We start from the raw sequence: 23,392 nt of genomic DNA, 5'->3' as shown, positions 1-23,392 counted from the left end.
TATTATGATTTGATATTTTGCAATCCGAATCAATATCTTAAGCAACAATATAGATCAAATATAGAGAAACCAAAATCCGATCCGGTGAAATAAGATATTAAGATGCATGCAACTGGCCTATTGACACCATACGAATGAGTTCGCGGTGATTCATTAGCTCATGACAGATGGCATATAGTTAAAAATCTGCTTTGCTTGTAGATCTCTTTCGTGTTCGTCCAACTTTTAGACACTTTTTACATCGTCATCCTTATCCATTTCCAGCATATAATTAGTAGTTATAATTAAGGAGATAAGGTTTAGACGGAGTGGTTTCAGAAGACTGAGGTCTAGTATTAGGTATCAAGCACTATTTCTTACTAAATTGCAGTCCAAATCAAACGAACTTGAGCTCTTTTCTTACTTTTAAAGCATCAGTCAAAAGTACTGTAGAGAGACTTTAGCTAAACCGTAAGTTCCGAGAAGCTCGACAATAGAAATTTGCATCAAAGCAAGAAGACTTCTGCGAAACCCATAGGTTGATTTACATCGTTACATGCGACTGCGAACTTTGGAATATTAATCCTTTTAACCAATTAAGGTGTTCAAATCTGGCTGCTAAGAGATGGCAAAATAATTATCAATATCTCCTGAGTTGTACGTCAATTATCTTATACTATGCTCACTTGTGAAAAATGATTAAAATAAATATTACTATTTTAATTTTTAATATCTAAATAACAGAACTTATATTAGTATAAGTTCTTGTAATATTTAGTTCAATAGAGTAATAATTATATTTAATACGACATAAAATTAATATTAAAGTATTACAAATATAATTGTATTTGTAATTGATAATATTTTGAACGCGAAAATACTCTCGAGTATATATTAAAATAATATAAATAAATATTATTTTTTTCTAAAATAATTTATTTTTTATTACAACTACTAACTTAACAAACTCTGTAAACTTGCATTATACTGTATTTAATGCTTATTTCCATGTATTTCCTATCTTTCCCATATTACCGACAAAAATAATATTAATAAATTTTTTCACATTATACGAGTATGCAGAGTTCTAAATCCAAACTCAGTTATATAGGATAATACTCCACACTGCACGAGTATATGGAAAGATGCGAAGTTTTTGTATATGAGTATGCAGGACAATATTCCGCATTACACGAGTAGGTAGAAAGATGCAAAGTCTATGCGTATGCGATGTTATAATTTTGCACTTAAGTATGCGGGATAATATTACGCACTATACGGTATATAGAGCTAAGGAGAGAGAGAGAGAGAGCATAGCAATGTAACTAATATGGCCTATAATTATATATCATCATCTTAAAGAGTAAAATAATAATCTTAGGTCATCAATAAATTAGTTTTTAAAAATTATATAGAAAAAAATAAGAGTAATATTGAAATAATATACTAAAATAAAGAGACTCATTTTAAATTAAGTCTATATTACAATTCCATAATTGAACGGCGGTTTAGCTATCTTAGCTCGTCGAATTAAAAACAAAAAAACAAGTAGTATTGTACTGGAACAAGCCATCCGGCAAGGGAAATAAGAAACACGTGTACTCACCTGCGATGCTTCGTGCGAAGGCTCCAAAGCTGCCGCTTTGGAAAGTCCACCTAAAGAACGAAACAAACAACTGCCTAATCCAACTTGTGTACTCTATCCTCCCAGAATTCGTAATGCGATCCACCTTTCCTCACCTCTGAGGTCATCCCACCTCTTACTCCTTTGTATTAAGCTACGGTCACCGGTTAAGCAAAGGAGAAACTTGAGAGTATTCTATTCCTTAGTCCCTTCCTACTTCCACTCCACTCACCGGTCGTTGACGCACGACTGTTTTATATCGTCCCCACAACTAACCCAACTCCGACGCAACTTCCCAATTTAGACCTTACTCTCCTCCCTATATATGACAACTTCCCAATAATCTTCTTCACTCCTCACTACTACCCAACTCTCCCCAAGCTAAGCCTTCTTCATTTCTTCTTCTTCTTCTCTCTCTCTCTCTCTTCCTGATTGATCAACCTCAGCCATCCGATTTAATGGTGATGAATGCTCTAGAGACTTCTGCTGCCCCAATTACATCGGCGATTGGGGAAGAGTTCCCCCACCTCGAGGGGTGGGCGAAGCGGAAGCGATCGCGGCGCCACCGCACGCTCACCGAGGAGGAGTACCTCGCCCTCTGCCTCGTCATGCTCGCCCGCGGCGGCGCCGGATCAGACCGCCGCATCCCGGACCTGCCGCCCCCGCCGGCGAGGTTGGAGTACAAGTGCTCCGTGTGCGGGAAGGCGTTCGGATCCTACCAGGCCCTCGGCGGGCACAAGGCCAGCCACGGCGGGCCCAGGAAGCCGATCGCCGCCCACGAATCTTCGGCTATTTCTCCGGCGGCGTCGGGATCGGGATCTGGATCGGTGTCGGGATCGGGATCGTCCACCGGCGGCGGCGGTAGGGTGCACCAGTGCTCGGTGTGCCTGAAGACGTTCCCGACGGGGCAGGCGCTCGGGGGGCACAAGAGATGCCACTACGAGGGGATCATCGGAGGCGGGGGCGAGGGGATCGGAGCTCCGTCGGCGGCGAGCTCGAGCCGCAGCCAAAGGGTGTTTGATCTGAACCTCCCCGCGATGCCGGAGATCCCCAGGTTCGACGGCACGCGGCGGTGCGCGACGGTGGAGGAGGAGGAGGAGGTGCAGAGTCCTCTCGCCTTCAAGAAACCGCGCCTTCTTATTCATGCCTAGATTAATCTATAGAATATCTTTCCCACTTCCCACTCATCTCTTATAATTTAATATCTATTCATTTATTCGTTTAACTCTCTATATTTATTCATTTATGCAGAGAATTATTCATTCTTTCTAGCTAGTGAGCAATCTTATTTAATTCCATTTATATTTTTTCTTCTGCACACTGACCACCCAATCTAACAGACTAGTAAGTCGTCTAAAGAATTAAGAGTAGCTTTTATTACAAGGCCGATTAGTCTATATTTCCTCTTCATTCTCTCCTTATAATCAAATTGTTTGTGTTAATGTACACATAATTCGAATTCAAATTAGTTAGTATCAGTATACAAACATTTAATTAAAAATAAATAAATAAAATGTTACCCATTTCTATTTTTTAATAGTTATAAGAAAGTAAGATAATTTTGAGTTAGGAGATTATTTTTTGTCGTCCACCATTCTCAAACTGATTTTTTAATCTTCCGATATTTTTAAGAATGGGTTCAACTTGAAGCTCTCACTTTAATTATATTAGTAATAGAATATTTTATCAGGTTAGACTGTATTAATATACATGTTTAATATGCAATTGAATTTTTTTTTAAAATGAATAAAAGTATAAAGCAATTCTTTTTCTAGACTATAAGAAAAGCGAGAGAATTTTGTTTGTGAAAATCAAAATGTCTATACGATTTCAATTTCTGTAGGATAACCTTTTCTTTTCATTGATTTGGTTATTTAACTTTAATAATCTATAATGTTTAATAGTCAAGTTTTAGGATGCTGGCCTAGTGAGGAGTTATTGCACATCTAAGCAGGTAACTTGTTTATGTTACATCCTTACTTTTTAACTCTTCTTTTTATATTTATTATTGATTTTGTTTTTTTAATAATTTGAGTTACATAGAGTATAAATCGCAACATAACTTTTTTGTCAACTAAAAAAAAGCTGTTTAATTTTAAGTTCGTCTAATATTAAATTTGTAGTAAAAATAATGTAACAAGAAATAAAAATATATGTCTAATCTCCTCCGCATGAATAACTCTTCAATCATGTTCATATATATAAACCCTTGAAAATATCAAGGAGACTACTTGGAAACTTAGGCCATCAAAATCAAAGAAAGCTACCAAGCAGAGATAATGGATTTGTTTTATTGACTGTGGATTTTCTCTAATATTACTTACTCTTCTTGTCGTCGGAAAAAGAAGATTTTTTAGGAATCAAATTGGCGATGCCTCTCTCTAAAGATATTGGGCCCAAAGACCAAAGTGGTAGACAAGATGGACCCTTATATTGGATACTATTAGTGAATTCAACATGTCGGATCATTTAAACATAGTTCGAGGGCCCAATCTTGTCCCCTAATAGATCTCGATTCTCGAGTACACCATCACATGATTAGGATGAAGACTTTCACTCAATTTCAGATTAGGATCCAATCTCACTGGTGCTTCTTTAGGCTAATATACAACAAAAGTGGCTTCATTAAGGGCTACCCAGAATTTAGCAAGATTTGAGTTTTCTCCGGGATATTCTGAGAAATAGAAAGCTCAAAGAAGATATTCTTTTAATAAAGTAAAGTAAAGAAAAGAAAAGGAGAGGAGAGGAAAGGAAAGGAAGAGAAGGATAAGTCTTTTAGTTAGTTAAAAAGTCCTAAAAAAGACAGCCTACATTGCTTACTATTTCTTCTTCGACCCATTTCTCCTCTCTAAACCGTTACGAACTACTCTTTTCTCCCCACGAAAAACAGGCGAAAAATTCCCTAAATCCGTTACCAAGTGTTTTCTTCAAAAACTATGCAAAACACTTTTTTTAAAAAAAAAGAAAAAAGAAAAGAAAGGGAGGGGCTAAAAGAGAAAATTACAGCTTCCTATGGTAATCCACCGTCGGATGGGGCTAAAACTCCCTGGGGTCCACAAAGATGGACGGCCCAGGAGGCTTCTTGGTCCAGTCACCGAGAGCCCCATCGCTATACTCCTCGGCGAGCCGCTTCACGCACCATAGGTCCTCGGCGCACGATAGCCTCCCCCAGTGGGGGATCCCGGCCCTGAGCGGCTCGCACGCCGCCACCTCGGCCGCCACCACGCTGCACCCGCCGTCGCGGGCCATGTTGTGCACGTGCCGGCACAGCGCCGTCACCAGCCTCGTTGCGCCGCAGCCCTCGCCGCCGACGCCGTACAGGAAGTAGAGCCCGAACGGGCGGAAGAGGTCGGGCACGGACGGGATCCGGAGCCAGGAGAAGGCCCGGTCCACGAGCCGGCTCGTCCGGGCGAAGCCGCGGCGCCACCTCGACGCGCCGCGGACCTCGAGCCGGAACACCTCCTTGCAGTTCCACACGCTCGCCACCGCCCACGACTCTGGCGGCTCGGCAAGGAACGACTCGGCACCGCGCCACTCGAACGAGCCCTCCACGGCGAGGAAGGTCCCCAACGACAAGGAATTGGAGAGGACGGCGTCGATGTCGCGGGGGAAGAACTCGACGGAGGCGAATCGGAGCCGGTAGAGCATCTCGGCTTCGCGCGGCGGGAGCCGGATAATTTGTGCGCGGCGCGGGAGGTGGAGGCGGTGAGCGAACACCGGATTGACTAGGATGGACGGTGTCCGGAACTTGGAGTACCCGCACCGCTCGGTGAATAACCGCACCGACGCCTCGTTGTCTTTATCCGTCGCCATGTAAGAATACTCCGCTCCCATTTCTCGAAACCATTCCTCCATTCTCCGCACCAGCTTCAACCCAATACCTCTTCGCCTATTCCAAATAATCCAATTAATAGTTTGTAATAATCTTATGAAGAATATAAGGATAATAATATTGATAGGTACCGTACCGGTGGTAAGGGGAGACGCGGAGGCCGAGGAGATAGGCGACCTTGGTGAAGAGAGGGGTGTGGTGCCTCGCGGGGAAGCGGTGCGGGTTGTGGGTGCCGCAGGAGACGGTCTTGATGCAGCCGCGGACAAGGCCCACGATCTCGCGAACCGGCCCATTAGTTGTTTCCGCAACCTATTATGATTCGCGACTAAGGTCTAAGAAGAGGAAAAGCCAACAACGTTCGAAAGAAACAAATAATAATAATAATAATAATAATAATAATAATAATAATAATAATAATAATAATAATAATAAAATAGAATTAATACCAGCATGAGGGAGGCAGGAGAATGGCGGATGCGGCAAAGAGGATCGCCGAGGAGGTCGGTGAAGAGGCATAGCTTACCGCTGGGACCCACCTCACACATCCGCTCCACCGCCTCCACGCCATGGCGGTCTCGCTCGGCGTCGTATTCTCTCACTACGATCACCTCCTCTTCCTCCATCTCAATCTCTCTCTCTCTCTCTCTCTCTCTCTCTCTCTATAGAGGAACAAAGAAGAGTTCTTGAAGAACTATATATGTGTGTGTGTGTGTATATATATACGGCAAAAGGAAAAGGAGGAGGAGTTATAAAGACTCCTCTTGAATCACGTGTGAGGCGAAGCAAGAGGAAGAGGGAAAGAAAGGAGGATCTCTTTTTTGCTTTTCCTTGATATCAACTAACAGATACACACTCCAAGGCTCTCTCTCACTCTTTTTGGGCTTTCTTTCCGATATATATCGTTTTGGGCTTTTCTACGCTAGTTGGTTTTCATCATTGGGAAGGCTTTAATGGAGGAGTGAGAGGAAGAGGAGGGTGGAGTGGTGGTTATTTATAAACGAGCGAATGAACTGGAGGAGGGGGTGAAGTAGTAATGGTGGTGGTCAAGAGAAAGAAGAGGAGAGCACGAGTTAGTGGGGTACATTCAGATATGAGGCGATGGGCCCTCTCACTTACAACTCTCTCTCTCTCTCACTCTCTCTCTCTAGAATCGTCGCTTTCTCTCTCACTCTCTGAGAGAGAGAGAGAGAGAGTAGGGGGAATTGCGGCTATGGCTGCGCCGGCCGAGCATCTGGTGCGCCGCGGATATATCAAATCATTTCCCATCATAACCCGCCTCATAACCTAATCCAATTTGCAAATAGCACCCGCCACTGTAAGCAATTTTGCGATTCAGGCCCTTCCATCCTCACTATTTAGTTTCAAATGCAAATTTCCTACTGAGGAAGAAGGAGGGTAGAAGGGTAAATTTCGCAGGCTAAAAAACCCCACTTGGGTATGTAAAGAGGTAGAGTCCAGGGTGCGCATTAATGGTCCTTTCTTTTAGAAAAATTCCCTGTTATAGCAATGCAACCGAACTGACTCAGTGGGGCCGCGACGTGGCACGACGGCCGCCAGCAATTCAGGGAGAAGGCCATGGGACGCGCGCCACGTGGACGCCAAGGCGGCGGTTAACGGCGGGATCACGATCGTAATTATGAAACCCTCCTACTGGTCACCAAAGCATTAATTACTATCACGACGCCATTTAAATTAGGTGGCACTCGGGGGGACCACCCAGATCCAAGCCATCCGTCGCTGACGTGGCAACGAGGACCAGTAAATTTATCTATTAAAAAACAATAAAATTTATCTCTTTTTTATTTTATAAAAATAGTATAAAAAACTATATGTGCAATTCCGATCCTCTAGAAGTACGTTTTTATGACGTGCGTAGAGAGAGAATAAGGAGGGCGATGGTTGCTTTCTTAACAGTTAGCTAATAATGATAGGTGGTCAGGGATTTAATTACTTAATAGAAGATTAGGAGGAGAGCCGTTTTAGATGATGATGATGATGATGATGATGGGCAATAGCAATGGGAATGGATGGCAATGATTGGGATTCTATTCTTTCCATATCCATCCCTCTCCTAAACCATGCAATGATGTTGACTGGACAATTCATAAGTCACACTTATTAGGAATTTTAGATTGGAGGCCCACTTGGTTTTAAATATTATTTCTCATTCTTCTCCATCAGCTAGTTTTCATACTATAAACTGGCTCAAGTTCAACTCAACTCAATTTTGTAAATATAATTTTATTTTTATTGTTGCTAAGAGGATTCTAACAGCTAGTTCTCCACCGGTAACAGCATGTTGCTCAATGGAAGAGACAGCCCTAGTATTATTGTGTCCTAATGTATCACTAAAGTAATTAAGCATCGCTAAACACATGCTAATTAAAGACAGTTGCCTCGATTCAATCCGTATAATTAATTAGATTATGTTTCCCACTCTCTACCGGTGTTAGGGTTGAACCCTATTTGTCGCAAAATAGATATGAGAATACTAACCAAGGATTGTCGTACCAAGACGGGACCGAAAGTCCGCGCAGATAACCTACCTTTGTCCACATGGCCACATGGATGGCTGCCACCTTACCTTTTTCTGACTCAAAACACTAGACTTATTATAAGGTTAGAGAGAGCATAATATTTGGACAAGTAGGGCAGCAAGTTTGCGGCAATTAGGGATTAGTGTCTGATGTTGGATTTAGGGGTCTGTGAGAGAGAGAGAGAGAGAGAGAGAGAGAGAGAGAGGGTTGACCCAAAAGCAGGGCTTGGAGAATGGGGATGGCTGGTGGGGAGTGGCTCGAGACATGGTGGTGGGGGATTAATTAACCCTCAGCTGCCTCAAATTAAGGGTGCCAATTAGTTGTACACTCACTAAATTAAGAGTTTAATATTGTTAACATTTTCAACTTAGAAGAACATTGTTTTGTGCGCTCGGATTGTAATTGTAAGTTGTTGTTGTTGCTGGGTAGGCTGCATAAAATCCGGGGGTAATGCTTAAAAATGTAATAAGATAATAGCAACTTGTGGTTGTAAGTATGTGACGAGTCTGAAGGACTTCTCTCATCCATAATTGGGATTCTAGCTACAGTTGGAGCTGTCTCAAATGCATGTGTTATGGTAGGCAATCTTTAGACAATCTCATAGTAAAGATATAGTGTTTAGACCAAACATTATGCTGTCGAGGAGAGGCATGTACACATGGCATGCAATGTCAGGCTTGGTCTTGCTTAGTTGGGCATGCCAGCTATGCCATCATGCTGTGATGCCCTTGCTCTTGCATCATTACCATATGAGACATTGGTCAATCTGTCACATCATATATATCCAATTTAATTATACTTAGTTTTTTGATTTAGCAATAGAAAAATAATTGCATTTATTTTTAATAGTCGATGTATATTTTGTTACACTACAGTAAAAAAAAATAGATATAATTAGATTGTAAAATTCTGGTAGTCCAGAAAATTTTAAACTTGAGATTTTTGGGGAGAAGGATATGGACATATGGTTCAGAAGAGTCCAAAACCAGCAGTTGGGCTTCAACACACCATATCTTTGACCATGAGCATAATCTACTTTGGAAGACAAAAAAATCCCAAGCTTCTTTCCATCTATATCTACCAAAGCCCATGGGCCATGCCAGAGTAAAAGGAAAAAAAGAAGCACTATCCCTTTCTGTACCACAAAATCGATGCCAAAATATTTATCAAAGAGAGAGAGAGAGAGAGAGAGAGAGAGAGAGAGAGAGAGAGAGAGAGAGCGAGAGAGGAAAAAGTTTATTTATTCATATTTTAATCCTTCATTACTACCTACTCCAAAAGCAGAGCATAGACCGTAAGACGTGTACAATAAGACAACAAATTAGAGACGTATCGAAGAGTTAGAGTTTGGGATAAGAGCCCAGAAGACCAAAGTGGGGCCCTTTGAACACCATTCGTTTTGGACCTACAAAATTCAAATGGGAATGGATCAAACATTCAACCATACCATACCATACCATCTCCTTTAGGTTTCATCCATGTCGCCTTCCTGTGTCGTGTCTACGGTCTTACCCCCCCACTTGAAATGGATGGTTTATCATATATAGCATCCATTGTTTTCGATGAGCCATGTCATGAGGATGAGGGGCTGCCATACCATATCACCATGTTATGCCATGTGATGCCAAGTGTCGATGGAGCCATGGGAGTTGCCATGTTGTCGGAATCATGGATGGGGGTGGAGAGATGTGGACATCTCCATCTTTGTCACTCGGCTATAGTGACTGCTGGCCGAGTGACCGGACACTTGGCCTTCTCTCCTCACTTCTTGCGTCGTCACTCGTGATGAATTAGACTACTCTACATCCCAATTGAGACGGACAGGAGTAACTACTAACTAGTCTAACTATCAAATCGCCACTCCATTGCAACGATAAAATGAGTTTTTTAAAAAAAACTATTTAAAATTATTCTTTCACTAATTCTTTTACGCATTTAATTTATTTTAAAACTCAAATATAAGTCACTTGTATAAAAATTTTACCAAAATTTAAATAACTTTTTTTAATATAATAATTTAACGCCCTTTTAATATAAATCGCTGCTTCTAAATCAACGATTTATAGACAAATTTTTTTTTCTCACACCTGGTGTCCTGATTTCTAGATATTAGGAGGGCTAATTTAATCAAAGAAAACTCTAAAATATACTTTTCTGATAAAAATTATTAAAAGAGAGCTGAGAATAAGGTATTTAACAAATTGGAATCTTTTCAGCCTCCATGAATTGTGGCCCTATGTATCATATGCTACTAATGAAGGTTGGTTCACCGACCAAATCATGAACAGCAATGACCACTAAGCTACATTCTACGTTCGGTACGAGAGAAGGCCATCACTGTCAAATTTCAGTAATTTACAATTGACTGGCCTAGGAAAGGTACCTCATCAGGTAGTATCCAATAAGCACACTTGAATTAAAACGCTCACTTTGCATGCCAATGTCACAAGTACCATCAGAATTGGTACACAATTATTTGATTAGGAGCAAGTTCACATCAGAGAGTAAGAGATCCTAATCATATGTTGTTGCAACACCTTTTTCCTATGAGAGAACAAATAAGGAGCTAATCTGATAGGAATGTAAAATCTGAGTCAAAGATCCAAGGACGTACACTAGACATCTTCAAGTCCGCTATCAGAAAAGGACTTGGATGAAATGGACTCTCAAGCAAATAAGAGGGGAAGAAGACAGCTAAAGAAGCTATTCAACAAGCTAAAGTTTAGAGTATATATGATTGTCCATGAAAGAAACAAGATAACAAACGCAGAACCAATGCCCTCAAAAGCTTGAATTCAAGAACACATTCTTTGGAAGAAGACATGCCAATTGCCTCCAGTGATTGATATTATATTTTGAAACACAATGACTAGGCAGTGAGAAAATAGCTTTTTTGACTTCTTTGTACAATGTTCTTCCACCGGTAGTTTAAAAAGATTGCCCACTCTTGATACTTGATAGTGCACAGAAATGATAAGAAACGATAATTAGAAACAAACATTAGTGCAGGAATTCACACTCAAAATCCAAACTACTCAGTGCGTGTCCTGCTGCTTTCAGCACTTCTCACTGGATAAAAGTAGGGATGCGCCTGTATGCAGTGGGTAATTATTAGTTAGACAATGGGTTATGACATTATTAACTACATTGGTCTAGATAAATTTTTGCAACAATTTGTTGCTACAATGGTAGCAAGTGCTATTACCATAGCTTCTTTAGCCGTTGGCCTCTCCTGGTGGTCATAGCGAAGCAGCTTGTCCACAAAGTCAATCGCCTACAGAAGACGCAATAGGTTAAAGAAGACGACAAGAAACAAGTACAGAACAGAATCAATGTAAAGGCCATGAGATCAACCCACCTCGGGGGCTGCCAGATGCTGATTATCAGCATTAACAAACCTTGTCCATGGCTTCCTGCTGTGCCTGTGACAACAGCAATACCGTTAATTCTGGAGAAAATTCCAGTCTTACAAAAAAAAAACAAGCTCGTATGATTTCTCTCAAGAAAAAGTTTGTACGATTAATAAATTAAAAGAGCAATATTCTCAACCTTCCGACAAGTGCCTCAAGGTGTGGGTCAAGCTCAAGACGATATTTTCCAAGATATGCATTCAATTCTTCTGTTCCTAGCACCTGGATCAGACATCAGGTCTCAATTGGGCTCCAAAAGATGAGGTTTATTAATTCTTGTATAAGAAAATAAATAGAGATACCAATCTATCAGACCCAAGGTTAAAGAATTATGATCAAAATAACTCTACAAGAACAGCAAGCTATGATCTGCACAGAAGGTAATTACTGTTATTCAACTTTTTCCTTTTTATATAAATGTATGATATTTACTAGCATTCTTACTTTTACCCAATTTCCGATAAGACATCGCCAGTAAATATTCAACATCCACCTCATGTGGACTGGATTATCACCTATCAGAAGCCAAACTAAGATTATTTGAAAACAACTAACTAAACTAAAACAGAAGGCAATGTTATTTGAACATTCTGGTATACCAGCAAAATCAAGCTGCTTGTAGGTATAAAAATTTAACAGAGATTGAAAATATATTAGCTAAATAAAGTGTCAATAGAAAGTGAAAGTACATACTCAGAAAGGGTGAAAAGGAAGAGCAATGTCGTATTACACAATCTTATCTGCAACAGGAAATATGAAAACAAACCCAAAAGTAACAAAAGAACATCTTATTGACTTGAAAAACTAGAACATACCTTAGCTATTTTTACCAATTGGTCATAATTGTCATGTCCATAAAAGAAAGGCTCCTTACGAAATATCTGAGGAAGATGATGTGCTAATGACTATAGAGTTTAGGAAAGGTAATGTTGCTGAATGGCTATGACTAGCACACTACTTACCATCCCAGCAAACATACAACCGAGGCTCCACATGTCCAAAGAATAGTCGTAATCTTGCAAGTCGACAAGAAGCTCTGGGCCCTTGAAGTATCTAACAAAGTAATTATAAACAGGAAGCATGGTAATGACCACATAAGCTAAATGAATACTATTTGATTTACCTACACAGGTTTTCTCAAAAGTTTGCCACCGAAAACAGGTCAACATTTTTATAATTGTTTAATTTCAGGATGATGAAAAGATGAGTATACATGCCAAAACAAATCTGGAGATTAAAATGCAGATATGAAGTCATTGTCATTACATAGAACATCTTCCAGTGCTATAAATCAAACTTTTTTTCTTTCTAAAAACAATATCATTCGGTTCCCATGCCCAGATCCTTTTATACTTTAAAATAGAACAGATGAAGCAGCAGGAGAAGTATACACAGAAAAAACAGAACACCAAAATGTCATGGTTAACAGCTAGATCAGCAGGATGAATTTTTTGACAAATCTCCTGGCCAGTTACTAGCTAACCAATAAAAGAGCCCAGATTGCATTGAACAGCTATAGCATGCCATAGATGCAACCCAAGAAAATCGCTTGCTATGGTCTTAACCAGAAAAAAAAGCCACATGCTAGATCTGAATGCTTCTGAAGTTGCTAGTAACATAACTTGTGTCCTCATCAACAAAAGCAGCAAGCAGAGGAACAGGGTGTCATCCACACAACAAGAAATATATAACAAGACAAATTCTGGAAAAACCTAGTCAAGTCGCCGCCCAACCAACTTAGGATGCAATGATCAATACAACCAACCTTTATGATACATTAATAAATGAACCTACAAAAATAGTACAAAAAACTCATTGTTCCTTAAACCATATAACAGTCCGCATGGCAGCAATCATAAAATCATCAGTCTGATCTATTAAAAATCGATGTAATTCACAGAGGTCCTCTGATCATTGATGAAACATGTAGGACTCCTTCTCAATTTTATGCAGCAGTTAAGGTACTAGACTCTTGTAGATACAAGTATTCCAGTAAGGAAAAAAAAAAGCACATCCAAATCCACTGTACACAAACAACTACTGGAAGGGGAACTGACCTTGAAGCAACTCGAACATTATACTCCTTCCCAGGATGATAGAACTCTGCAAGACCCCAGTCAATGAGACGAAGTTTGCGCTGCCCATGATCAATCATCACATTATGAGGTTTGACATCTCTGTGCATGATTCCTTGTGAGTGACAATAATCGAGTGCCTACACAAATACCTGAAAAAGTTAAAGACAATCAAATTTGATGGAACCTAACACTACCATGGAATGAAAGGGAATTATGTGTGTGTGCGCGCACGCACAAAGAATGAACACAAGTTGAATCGACCTTATCCATTAATATCTGAATATTTTTAAGAACATCTAGAAAACTAATTACATTACGATTCACCAATCAGGATTATCTCCGAGAACAACCATTGTTATGCAGAAATAAAGGGTTACTTTTATAAATCAAGCGTGATCTGTAAAGGGCTCACAAGTTAGTGAAGAAACATTTGTGTGGCCTGGCAGTTCCATGTTAGGGGATTATCAAAGAGGGAAGAAGCACGCTAGATATGACTAGTTGCGTTTATATGAGAAGCAGCATAACTCGTTGTATGGAAAGTTTAAACACGAGAAAAAAAAAATCTTGGACCACCCTGAGGCACTGAACTACTTAACATTCAGCATCTCAGCAAAAAACACTTAAGAACCCTATACAAAATAGAACAACAGTACATAGATATTAGCAAAAAGGAACAAAATATCAAGGATATTTGACTTAAAACAATCCAAAAGCCCATAGTGGCTCCAAGCACTAATGAATGGACTGACTATAAAGAAATCGCTGTGTGCCTGAGGTAGATCACCTTTGGCGTCAGTAAAAATTGAGTGCGTCAACCATACCCATAACCTAACAGTAACACTTTCACACTTTCTGTTCATCTGACAGCAATATAATAGTTTCCAAAAGAAGGTTTTCCTATTCAATTGCATCATCTCTAGGTGTCACTTACCAACATTAGGTACACCTAAGAAATTCTTCAGGATCAAATTTCCTGAAATACTAAAGTATACAAACTTTAATACACAAATTTATTGTACAGTTACATAATTTCATCTTCTATCAACTCATCACAATGTTCATATGCCATTTATGTTCCATTGTTGTCTAATCTCATCTCAGAGATGTAATCACTTAGATAAAAGTCACCTACCAGTATCTACTTTTTACCTTAATGTCTCTACACTGAAAATGCTGAATCACCATAAGTATTGTGAAAATGCTGAATCACCATAAGTATGTGATATGCCAAATTAATCAGAACCTAAACCGCTGTAGAAGGAACACTGACAGCTTATGAAATATAATATTCATTTCATCTGTCGAAATTGGATAAGAACCTTTTAGAAGCATCAAAATAATAGAACTAATGAGAAACAGTAATGTAATCAATAAAAATGATGATGATAACAAAAGCAAATGTCATGCTTCAGTGAATTAACATTTTTAGCTATAATTCATTATGCACATGAAAACATAGCCTTGCCTTCAGCAATTCATAAATATAGTATCGGATATCATAGTCTGACAAAGTTGGATAAAGAACTTTAAAATCTGTATTATTGATGTGCTCAAAGATTAAACTGGGTGTCTTCGATTGCTGATCTCTGACAATATCAAGTAGCTTCACAATATTTGGTCCACCACATAGGTTCTGGAGTATCTTTATTTCCCTCTTGATCTGCATTGTAAAAGCAAACACAGAAATTAATGAGATTCAGAAAAAGATGTACAGGAGGTCCTTCAAGTTTAAAATGAAAGCAGAAAGATATTATTATTGGCAGGTCGTCACAAAAAAATGCGAGCATGAAACACTAAGGTTTCTATTGAAGAACCAATTGTGTTCCCCTATATCTTTCTATTGAAGAACTAAGCTTACAATGTATGTAAATTGCAGGGGATTGGCCTTCAATTATATTGTTGCCTTTTGCATTAGAATTATTTCTTTTACATGTTCCTCTAACTTCCACTTACATCTTGATGATTTCCTATCCTTGCTAATAAGATCATATTAATAACCTTTAGCTAAATTAGGCATGCTTATTTCTTCAACTGCAGGGTAGCATCATACCATGTCTACAAACACAATGCATAAAAAATGCAGTTACAGAAAGACAAATTCCATCATGCGGACAGGAAAGAACAAACAAAAGCAAGAAAAGCTTTTGATCATTACAGCGAGATAGCATATACTTTTATAAGAAGAATAAAATCGCACCTTTTTCTTCTTTACCGGCTTCAATATCTTAATAATGCACCGCTCGTTGTCGATACTGTGGACTCCCTCGAAAACCTCGCTGTATTTACCTCTCCCGACCTTCCGAACAACCTCATAATCATCTTGCTCCCTTCACCATGAACAAATTTCATCGCACAAAAACCCTAATCTCGACTTCGAAAATATAAATATCAGAGGGAAAAGGGAATATATCAATATCAGGTAGGAGTTACCCCCATTGGACGGTGAGAGACTCGTAGTCCCAGTACTCCTGGGGACGGACGACGTTGACATCGGTGTACACACGTGCCTTAGAGGCAGCGCCGGGGCGGCGGATGGCTTTCCCGATGCGCTGTGCCATGGTATCGGTGGCGACGGAGGCGAGGATGGAGCGGATGCGGACGGGGGGGTCGGCGGCGCCGGTGAGCGGCGGCGCGGCGGAGAACCACCGGAGAGGGAGGAGAAAGAGGAGAGGAAGAGGAGGAGGAGGGCAAGAGGAGGGGAAGAGGAGGAGACGATGGGATGCGGTGGAGCGGAGAGGCCACAAGGCCATGTAAAGGAGGGAGAGACGAGGGGTATCACGAGGGCGGCGAGCCCATCTATACCTTCCTTTGTTATCTACCCCTCTCTCTCCTCGCCTCTATCTCGAGGATTTGCTATCTACCCCTGGAATAAAAGGTACGAGTTATTCTTGATTTAGGAAAGTTTGCATATAACACCCTACATCTAAACGAATCTGCATTTAACCTTATCATTTTTCATTTAAAAAAAAAATCCGAACTCAGCCATGGTAAATGTAAAATCGATTAAATACAGGGTGTCATATGGAAATATCTCCAGATTTTCTCGAGATAAGTCGGCTGTGGCCTCCGGCACCTTTGCCGGTTTCACCTACTGCGCCGATACCGCGAAACATTACAGGAGTCGGCAAAGTTGTTATTGAAGTCGGTAGATACGCCCGGCCTCTTTATGTAGATGCTCCTCGTTCTTACAGCTGAGATGCTAGAATAAATTTCTAAACCAAACTTATTCTGGCATTTGCAATAGAATATCTTTTCACATCCTTATCTGAAAAGATATTCTCTAACTAAAGAGGCCCCAAATTTTGTCAATTTTCAATATATCCGGATAAATCTGGGCAGAACGGATAAGTCTCTCAGTTGAAGTGGACATCTTGTCCTAAGAAATTAATTTTGTTTATTGTAATATATTGAAAGAGGCCGAGTTGGTACAAAAATTCCAAGAAGTTAAAGGTAGCCATTTATCTTCTTTTTTTTTAACAGTGAATTGAGCCAGTGTTTGAGAAGATGTTATATTATATCAAAGGTATGATATAAATTATCATAGTCTAGACTAGATTATGTCAACTGTTGAATTCTTTTTATGAAGCCCAATGCATTTAAAAGAAGAAGCAAAATTTGAGTCGCATGGCATAGAATTTTATTTTATTTTCTTCACATATTAATAACTAAACTTAAAAAAAGAAAATGACATGGCATAGCATAGGGAATAAATAGATATAGATCTATTCTTAAGGTCTAGAGTTTATTTTATCCGATCTAATTTTTATTTTCTACTATCTATGCACTTCGTATTTTTGGAGTCAACAACTTAAAATATCAAAAACCCTTAAAAAATTCATTATACTATACTTTATTTGATCAGAAATCACACAAGTTCGTACACCTGAGATTAAGTTGGGGCATTAGATATCTAACTATATGCCACGTTTCTAATGAGAAAAAATAAATAAAAACTATATAAAAGGGTCCGACAAGGTGTTTTCTGTAAAAGTGACGCAACCTAGTCCGATCTGATCTTAATCTGCGATGTTTCCGGTCATATTGGTTGAAATTATATTTAGGGGCAGGAGTTCGGGGCCGACTTAGGCTTACAGCCTTAGACGGCGGGACTTTTAGGGGTCGGTTTCGTCTACGGCTTTCGACCAAAACGTTGCCGTCTCTCCCCCTTCTCTCCGCTTCGATCCCCTCCCAACTTCCTCGCTCTTCGTAGCTTTACTCGCTTTCTCTCTTCCCGCGCTTTTTTATCTTCTCCCTCTCTCTCCGATGACGTGCCTCGCCGATGACCCGAGCAGCAAACTCGCCATTACTGCTTCCCTCAACCAGGTCTCTTACGAATCCCAATCTAGATGCTGAAATTCCTCTCTTTTTCTTTTTACTTCTACTTTGATGAATATATGATCCATATTCCTCTTTCTTCCGTTCATTTTGCAACGTGAATTCTCAATTTTGAATCTTTTGCTGTGAGTAGGATTTCTGATTGGAATTTAGGGTTTGGCGTACTGCACTCGTGCATCTTGGGAGGCTGGTATCTACTTTTTTTGTTGAAGATGGTCACTGCGTTTTACTTGGACGATGTAGTATTATGGGTAGGGCAAGAATTAGGGAGAGTGGTAACTGAATTGCTGGGCCGTAGTTGACCATAGTGTTGAGTGATATGTCACGTTTAAACCTTTTAGTTGCTTGTTGCTATTGCACAGGAGACAATTGAAGAGTCCAAAGTTAATGCTTCGAAAAGAATTCGATGAATTAGGGAGAGGAACATGGGAGAAACTATTAGTAGTAAGTGCAAGCAACTAATTCCTAGTGGAGTAATTTTGAGATTCACGCACCTCTGCTCGCAATTTTGTACAGTATTGTCAACATTATTTGATTTTGTCTGCACCAGTACCACTAGTTATGTTTATTTGGGTTTCATCAATGCCCTGGCATCATGTTTGTTCTGTAGAAAGAACCTTCTCTACTCCTGTTATGTTATATGTGCCATTTCTTTTGTTTAGTATTCAGGTTGAAAGCATGAGTATTCTATCATGAATGTAATTATATTGTGATCTTTCTCATAGTCTTCATTAGGTTAATTCTCTTAAATTTCTGACAGTAAAAAGATTTTCTTTCCTTATTATAAATGGTGCAGCGTCCAGACCCTGGACCAATTGATAGGTCGGTACTCGTGGAGCAAGAATATCACAAATCTGAGGCCATTTTTACTGGCAGGGTATGTAAATTGCCTATTTACTTATCTAAGGTTTAACATGGATGTTGCTTTTCTACCAGTTCGGTAACTTATTACACTTGTACTACAGGGTTATAAACCTATTCGATTTATTGAGCATGGCACTAGACTTAATCAGTGGGAGGTGAAGCATGACGGAATGCTTGAGCTATTGAGGACGGCAGGCTTTTACTACTTGTCTCGCTTGAAGAGGGTACAATTAGATCATGCGTTGCTGAACGCATTGGTTGAAAGGTGGAGGCGTGAGACTCAGACCTTCCACTTGCGGTTTGGGGAGATTACAATCTTGTTGAAAGATGTGGCGATACTTGCTGGACTACGTGTGGATGGAAGTCCTGTTACCCTCCATACAGATTGCCGATGGGAACAATTGTGCTTAGAGCTGCTAGGACAGGAGCCACCACAGATAAAGGGTGGTTCCATCGGTATTGCCTGGTTATATGACACATTCCATACAATACCAGAGGGTGCTGGGCAAGCACAGGTACAGTATGCCACACGGGCATATATTTTATACCAAATTGGATGTAGCTTGTTTCCTGATCCTAGCGGGACTCGGGTGCATTTGAGATATTTGGCACTGCTTCGCAATTTTGACATGTCGGGAGAGATGGCCTGGGGTGCTGCTGTTCTTGCCCACCTCTACAGAGAGCTGGGGAAGGCCAGCATGAAGGGGAAGGCAAATTGTTGTGCCTTTCTCACTCTTCTTCAAGTAAGATTGTGCTTTATTCTTATGCTGCCTCCCGTATGAGTATCTTCAGATCGCTTTTCTGAATTGCATGTGATTTTCGTCTTAGATATGGGCATGGGAGCATATCCAGATAGGACGTCCTGAAAGACTAGAGGACAAGGCTCTTCTTAGTGGCAGACCCCTTGGATGCAGGTATTTGAAGTTTTGAACTTGTGTGGCACTGTTAGCAATTTTGCATACTTTTTTTTCCTTATTTTGTCCATTTAAAATGGAAACAATTTTGTGATCAGGTGGAACGTCCCATTTAAGAGCCGTGAAAATGCTCGATCGCTTGACCATGAGTTTTATAGGCATGGCATTGATACCATCTTAGACTCTCAGGTATTCTTGGAGTAATATATCGTGAAATTGATCTTTCCTAATATGTAAGATTTGTCAATCATATCTGTGACATTAGGCATCCCTAACAGATCACGTGGGACCCATACACGACAAACCTGATGTCAGGGCTTCCAGCTATTTGCACTTCTGGCTCAGCAGTATGGTTATGTAGGACTCCACTTATCTGTTTCCAGATTGTGGAAATGCATGTGCCTGATCGTGTTTTGCTACAATTTGGAATGATCCAGCATATCCCAGATGCAGTTGAGATGGTCGAACGTGTTACGATGCAGGGCAAAGCTGATGAAGACTGGTCTCTTTATCATGATAAATACATCAAGCAGTGGGACAGTAGACTCTCCACTGTTGTTGAACAGAACCAGGCAGTGGATCCAGATCCAACTCGTGCAAGAAACCATTACCTGGAATGGTACTGGAGAATTACACGTCGATGGATCTCAACACCAGTTGACCGTCCTGTCATATCCTATCAGTCGCTAGGGCATGGTGAGATCGCACTGGTATGTATAGCTTAATGAGACTATATGTCTTTTATAGCTTAGTGAGACTAAATGTCATTTTATGTCAAATTAATGAATTGATAAGCATAAGTTTTAAAACATAAATAGGTGGATGTGGTGATGACTGTACAAAAAAGGATTAGAAGGTTGTTATCAGGTGACGTGGAAAGAAAGAGGATTAGAGCAACCCTCACCGAGATAGATGCATATATAGCCACTGAGCTAGAGAAGGCTAAGCATTTTACTTCTGCAACTGCAACTTCTGAGCTTGGCTGCAGTGGACAGCAGCAACAGTTTCAGCCTTCATCCTCGGTGCAAAATTTGCCACTTGCTGCAATTCCAATTACCAGAGAAGCTGCACGGACTGTACCATTTAAATCAGATCAACCTTCTTCGTCAGAACAGCCTATGCTATCCACGGTAGTTCCTGTTTCGCTGGATCCAATGCAAACCACTGTTGCTAAAGTGGAATATACAAGTGATGATAATGCTGAGGGCAATACTATATTGCAGTTGGATAAGACGAGGAGCATTCAGCCTATGGCCGATGATCGGCACACTGAGCTTCACATGTCCCAAGTACAAGAGAGCAGTCTTGATCAGTTGGAGGAGGCACATATGCTGGAGGAGGCTGTTGATGCCTCTACCAAGGAACCTAAGGTGCATGAGACCAATTTGCCTACTAAGGATGCTGTGGTGCAGGGGACACCTGTAGAGGACAATAAAATGCAGGGAACCATTGATACACCTGCAGAGAATGCTGAAGTGCAAGAGACCGTTGAAGCACCTACAGTGGACAGTAAAATGCAAGAGGTTGTTGATTCATATATGAAGGATGATAAAGTGCAGGAGTCTGTTGATACACCTATAGGGACTACAAAAGTACACAGTAAAATGCAAGAGGTTGTTGATTCATATATGAAGGATGATAAAGTGCAGGAGTCTGTTGATACACCTATAGGGACTATGAAAGTACAAGAGGCAATTGATGCACCTCTCAAGGATGACAAAGTGCATATGACCGTCAATGCAGTTATTGAGGAAGAAAAATTGCAGCAGGTGATTGATGCACCTCTCAAGGATGACAAAGTGCAGATGAACATTGATGCAGCTATTGAGGAAGACAAATTGCAGGAGGTGATTGATTCACCCATCGAATATGCTGAAGGGACCATTGATGCAGCTATTGAGGAAGACAAATTGCAGGAGGTGATCGATTCACCCATCGAATATGCTGAAGGGACCATTGATGCACGTATGAAGAAAGATGAAGTGCGAGATTCTATCAATGGATATATGGAACATGTGGAAGTGCAAGAAGCAGTTGATGGACCTATTGAGGATGAGAAAGTACATGTAACTGTTCATGCACCTTCAGTGAATACTGAAGTGCAAGAGACCATTGATGCACATATGAAGGACAATAAAATGCATAATCATGTTAATACACATATGGAGCATGTGAAAGAGCAAGAAATCATTGATATGCCTATGGCGGAAGACAAGGAGCAGGTCACCATTGTTGTGTCCACGGGAAATGCTGAAGTGCAAGAGACCGTTGATGCGCCTATGAGGGATGATGAAGTTCATGATTGCATTGAACCACATGAGGACAGGAAAGTGGAAGAAAACATTGATGCACCTATCGAGAATTTGGAAGTGCATGAGACCGTTGATACACCTATAGAGAATGCTAATGATCAAGAGACAGTTAATGCACCTATGGAAAGTGCTAAAGTGCAAGAGATGATTTCCGCACCTATTTCCGAGGCAGTAAGTGCAAAAATGGAAGTGCCTTCTACTCAGGGTGGTGATATTTTGTATAAGAGACGGAAAAGGAAAAGAGTCTATGTGCAGTTCTCTTCCTGATTTCAGGATTACCATACATATTTCTGATGTACTAATAGGATCCCATAGTCAAAAATTTAGAAGTATCTTCTTGTTGTGGTATATCGTATCTATGTTCATTGAGATGTTATCACTCTGACAAAATCGGCTCTAATATAATCTTTTAAGACATACTGTTGTTTCTTTTTGTATTGTTGTTCTGACAGATCTTCATCAGTAGATTTCCGCCAGCTCTTTTTGGGCCTCGCTTTGAGGTACTGTAGAAATAACCAAATTCTAACTGTTCTTCAGCAATTTGATAAGATTAATTTTCTCGATTTCTTATTTGCTGGAATCATTATGGCAGTTCTATTATATATTTTTCATATTGCATTAATTCCTATTCAAAGCAACCAGAATCTTTTGGCGCCGTTTTTACAGTATGCATTTTGTTCTTAGAGCTATCCTTCTTTATTTTGATGTTGCTTTTGTCCAAATATTTCATATAATTCCCTATCTTTTAATTGTCCAGATAAGCTGTGGAAAAGAACTGGTAAATTTTGCATCCAAAGGTCCGGCAATTATGTATTTATGAATAGAGCCCCTTATTTTCCGTCGATGCAAGGAGCGAGAATATTTCATCAAATTTTAAAACATATTTTTATATGACCTATTGCCCTCTCTCTTTCCCGCTTCCCTATTAATCTAATATCCTCTTCCACACCTTGCTCTCTCTCTCTCTCTCTCTCTCTCTCGGATTTGGCTAGAACCCTAGCTTTTCGACCGAGACCTAGAAAAGTGATGGCGAAAGACCGGAGCTCGACGTCGTCGACCCAGAATGCCACCTCTTGCTCAAGGAAAACGACGATGGAGGAGGACGACGAGGAGCTTCCACTTCAAGGACGTGAATTTGCTATCTTAGTCTTGTGCCTTTTTAATCTCTATCAGTTAAGTGATCTAGTGAGCCAACGTTATCCATCGTCTCATAATCTCAGCAGAGGTTTAAGGAGAAGCATTGGATTGCACAATTAATATTGCTAGAATTCATATGTGGTTAGTTTCTGGTATCTTTATAGTTTCTATAATTATGATTTATCTACCATATTTGTGGTTAAGTCTCTTGCATATAGCATCTCATATTGTTTGCTCATTATTCATTTGATACTAATGGGAGCTTGTATGCGGCGTTATTTTATATCAATTTCAATCGGCATTTTTTATGTCTGTGTTCAAGATATAATATACCTAGTTACATGGTTATAACTCCATAACGATTATGAGT

At 40.2% G+C, this 23,392-nt stretch overlaps 4 protein-coding genes across 6 annotated transcripts; 2 read left to right on the top strand and 2 right to left on the bottom strand.

Annotated features, from left to right (window-relative positions):
* Positions 1-1,694: 1,694 nt before the first annotated feature.
* On the top strand, positions 1,695-2,874 carry LOC140796204 (zinc finger protein 1-like). The gene has a single exon (XM_073149125.1). The coding sequence runs from the start codon at positions 2,062-2,064 to the stop codon at positions 2,752-2,754; it is 693 nt and encodes a 230-aa protein (XP_073005226.1). The 5' UTR covers positions 1,695-2,061; the 3' UTR covers positions 2,755-2,874.
* A 1,485-nt stretch (positions 2,875-4,359) lies between these two features.
* On the bottom strand, positions 4,360-6,793 carry LOC140796203 (probable N-acetyltransferase HLS1-like). The gene is made up of 3 exons (XM_073149124.1): positions 5,882-6,793; positions 5,572-5,744; positions 4,360-5,492 (listed from the first exon to the last, which is right to left on the bottom strand). Exons 1-3 carry the CDS (start codon positions 6,056-6,058, stop codon positions 4,640-4,642), a joined length of 1,203 nt encoding a protein of 400 aa, XP_073005225.1. The 5' UTR covers positions 6,059-6,793; the 3' UTR covers positions 4,360-4,639.
* Positions 6,794-10,778: 3,985 nt separating this feature from the next.
* On the bottom strand, positions 10,779-16,339 carry LOC140796799 (casein kinase II subunit alpha-2-like). The gene is made up of 10 exons (XM_073149922.1): positions 15,891-16,339; positions 15,658-15,787; positions 14,926-15,120; positions 13,440-13,597; positions 12,345-12,435; positions 12,198-12,263; positions 11,522-11,604; positions 11,331-11,394; positions 11,178-11,246; positions 10,779-11,063 (listed from the first exon to the last, which is right to left on the bottom strand). Exons 1-10 carry the CDS (start codon positions 16,208-16,210, stop codon positions 11,004-11,006), a joined length of 1,236 nt encoding a protein of 411 aa, XP_073006023.1. The 5' UTR covers positions 16,211-16,339; the 3' UTR covers positions 10,779-11,003.
* Positions 16,340-17,536: 1,197 nt separating this feature from the next.
* Positions 17,537-22,322, top strand: LOC140797055 (uncharacterized). Of its 3 annotated transcripts, XM_073150337.1 has the most exons (8): positions 17,537-17,783; positions 18,592-18,672; positions 18,761-19,402; positions 19,488-19,573; positions 19,672-19,762; positions 19,852-19,920; positions 20,011-20,283; positions 20,392-22,322. In XM_073150337.1, the coding sequence occupies exons 1-8, from the start codon at positions 17,724-17,726 to the stop codon at positions 22,150-22,152; spliced, it is 3,063 nt and encodes a 1,020-aa protein (XP_073006438.1). In that variant the 5' UTR covers positions 17,537-17,723; the 3' UTR covers positions 22,153-22,322. The 3 variants fall into 3 exon arrangements, with proteins under 3 accessions (XP_073006438.1, XP_073006436.1, XP_073006437.1); XM_073150335.1 differs by having other exon boundaries at positions 17,538-17,783; positions 19,852-20,283; XM_073150336.1 differs by lacking the exon at positions 17,537-17,783 and adding an exon at positions 17,886-18,239 and having other exon boundaries at positions 19,852-20,283.
* Positions 22,323-23,392: the final 1,070 nt, after the last annotated feature.

This window comes from Typha latifolia, chromosome 10 (assembly GCF_019914945.1).
Source record: "Typha latifolia isolate L0001 chromosome 10, TyphaL0001v2, whole genome shotgun sequence".
Classification (NCBI taxonomy): domain Eukaryota; kingdom Viridiplantae; phylum Streptophyta; class Magnoliopsida; order Poales; family Typhaceae; genus Typha; species Typha latifolia.
The sequence above is the reverse complement of the archived record's forward strand: the minus strand, read 5'-3'. Positions and strand labels throughout refer to the sequence as shown.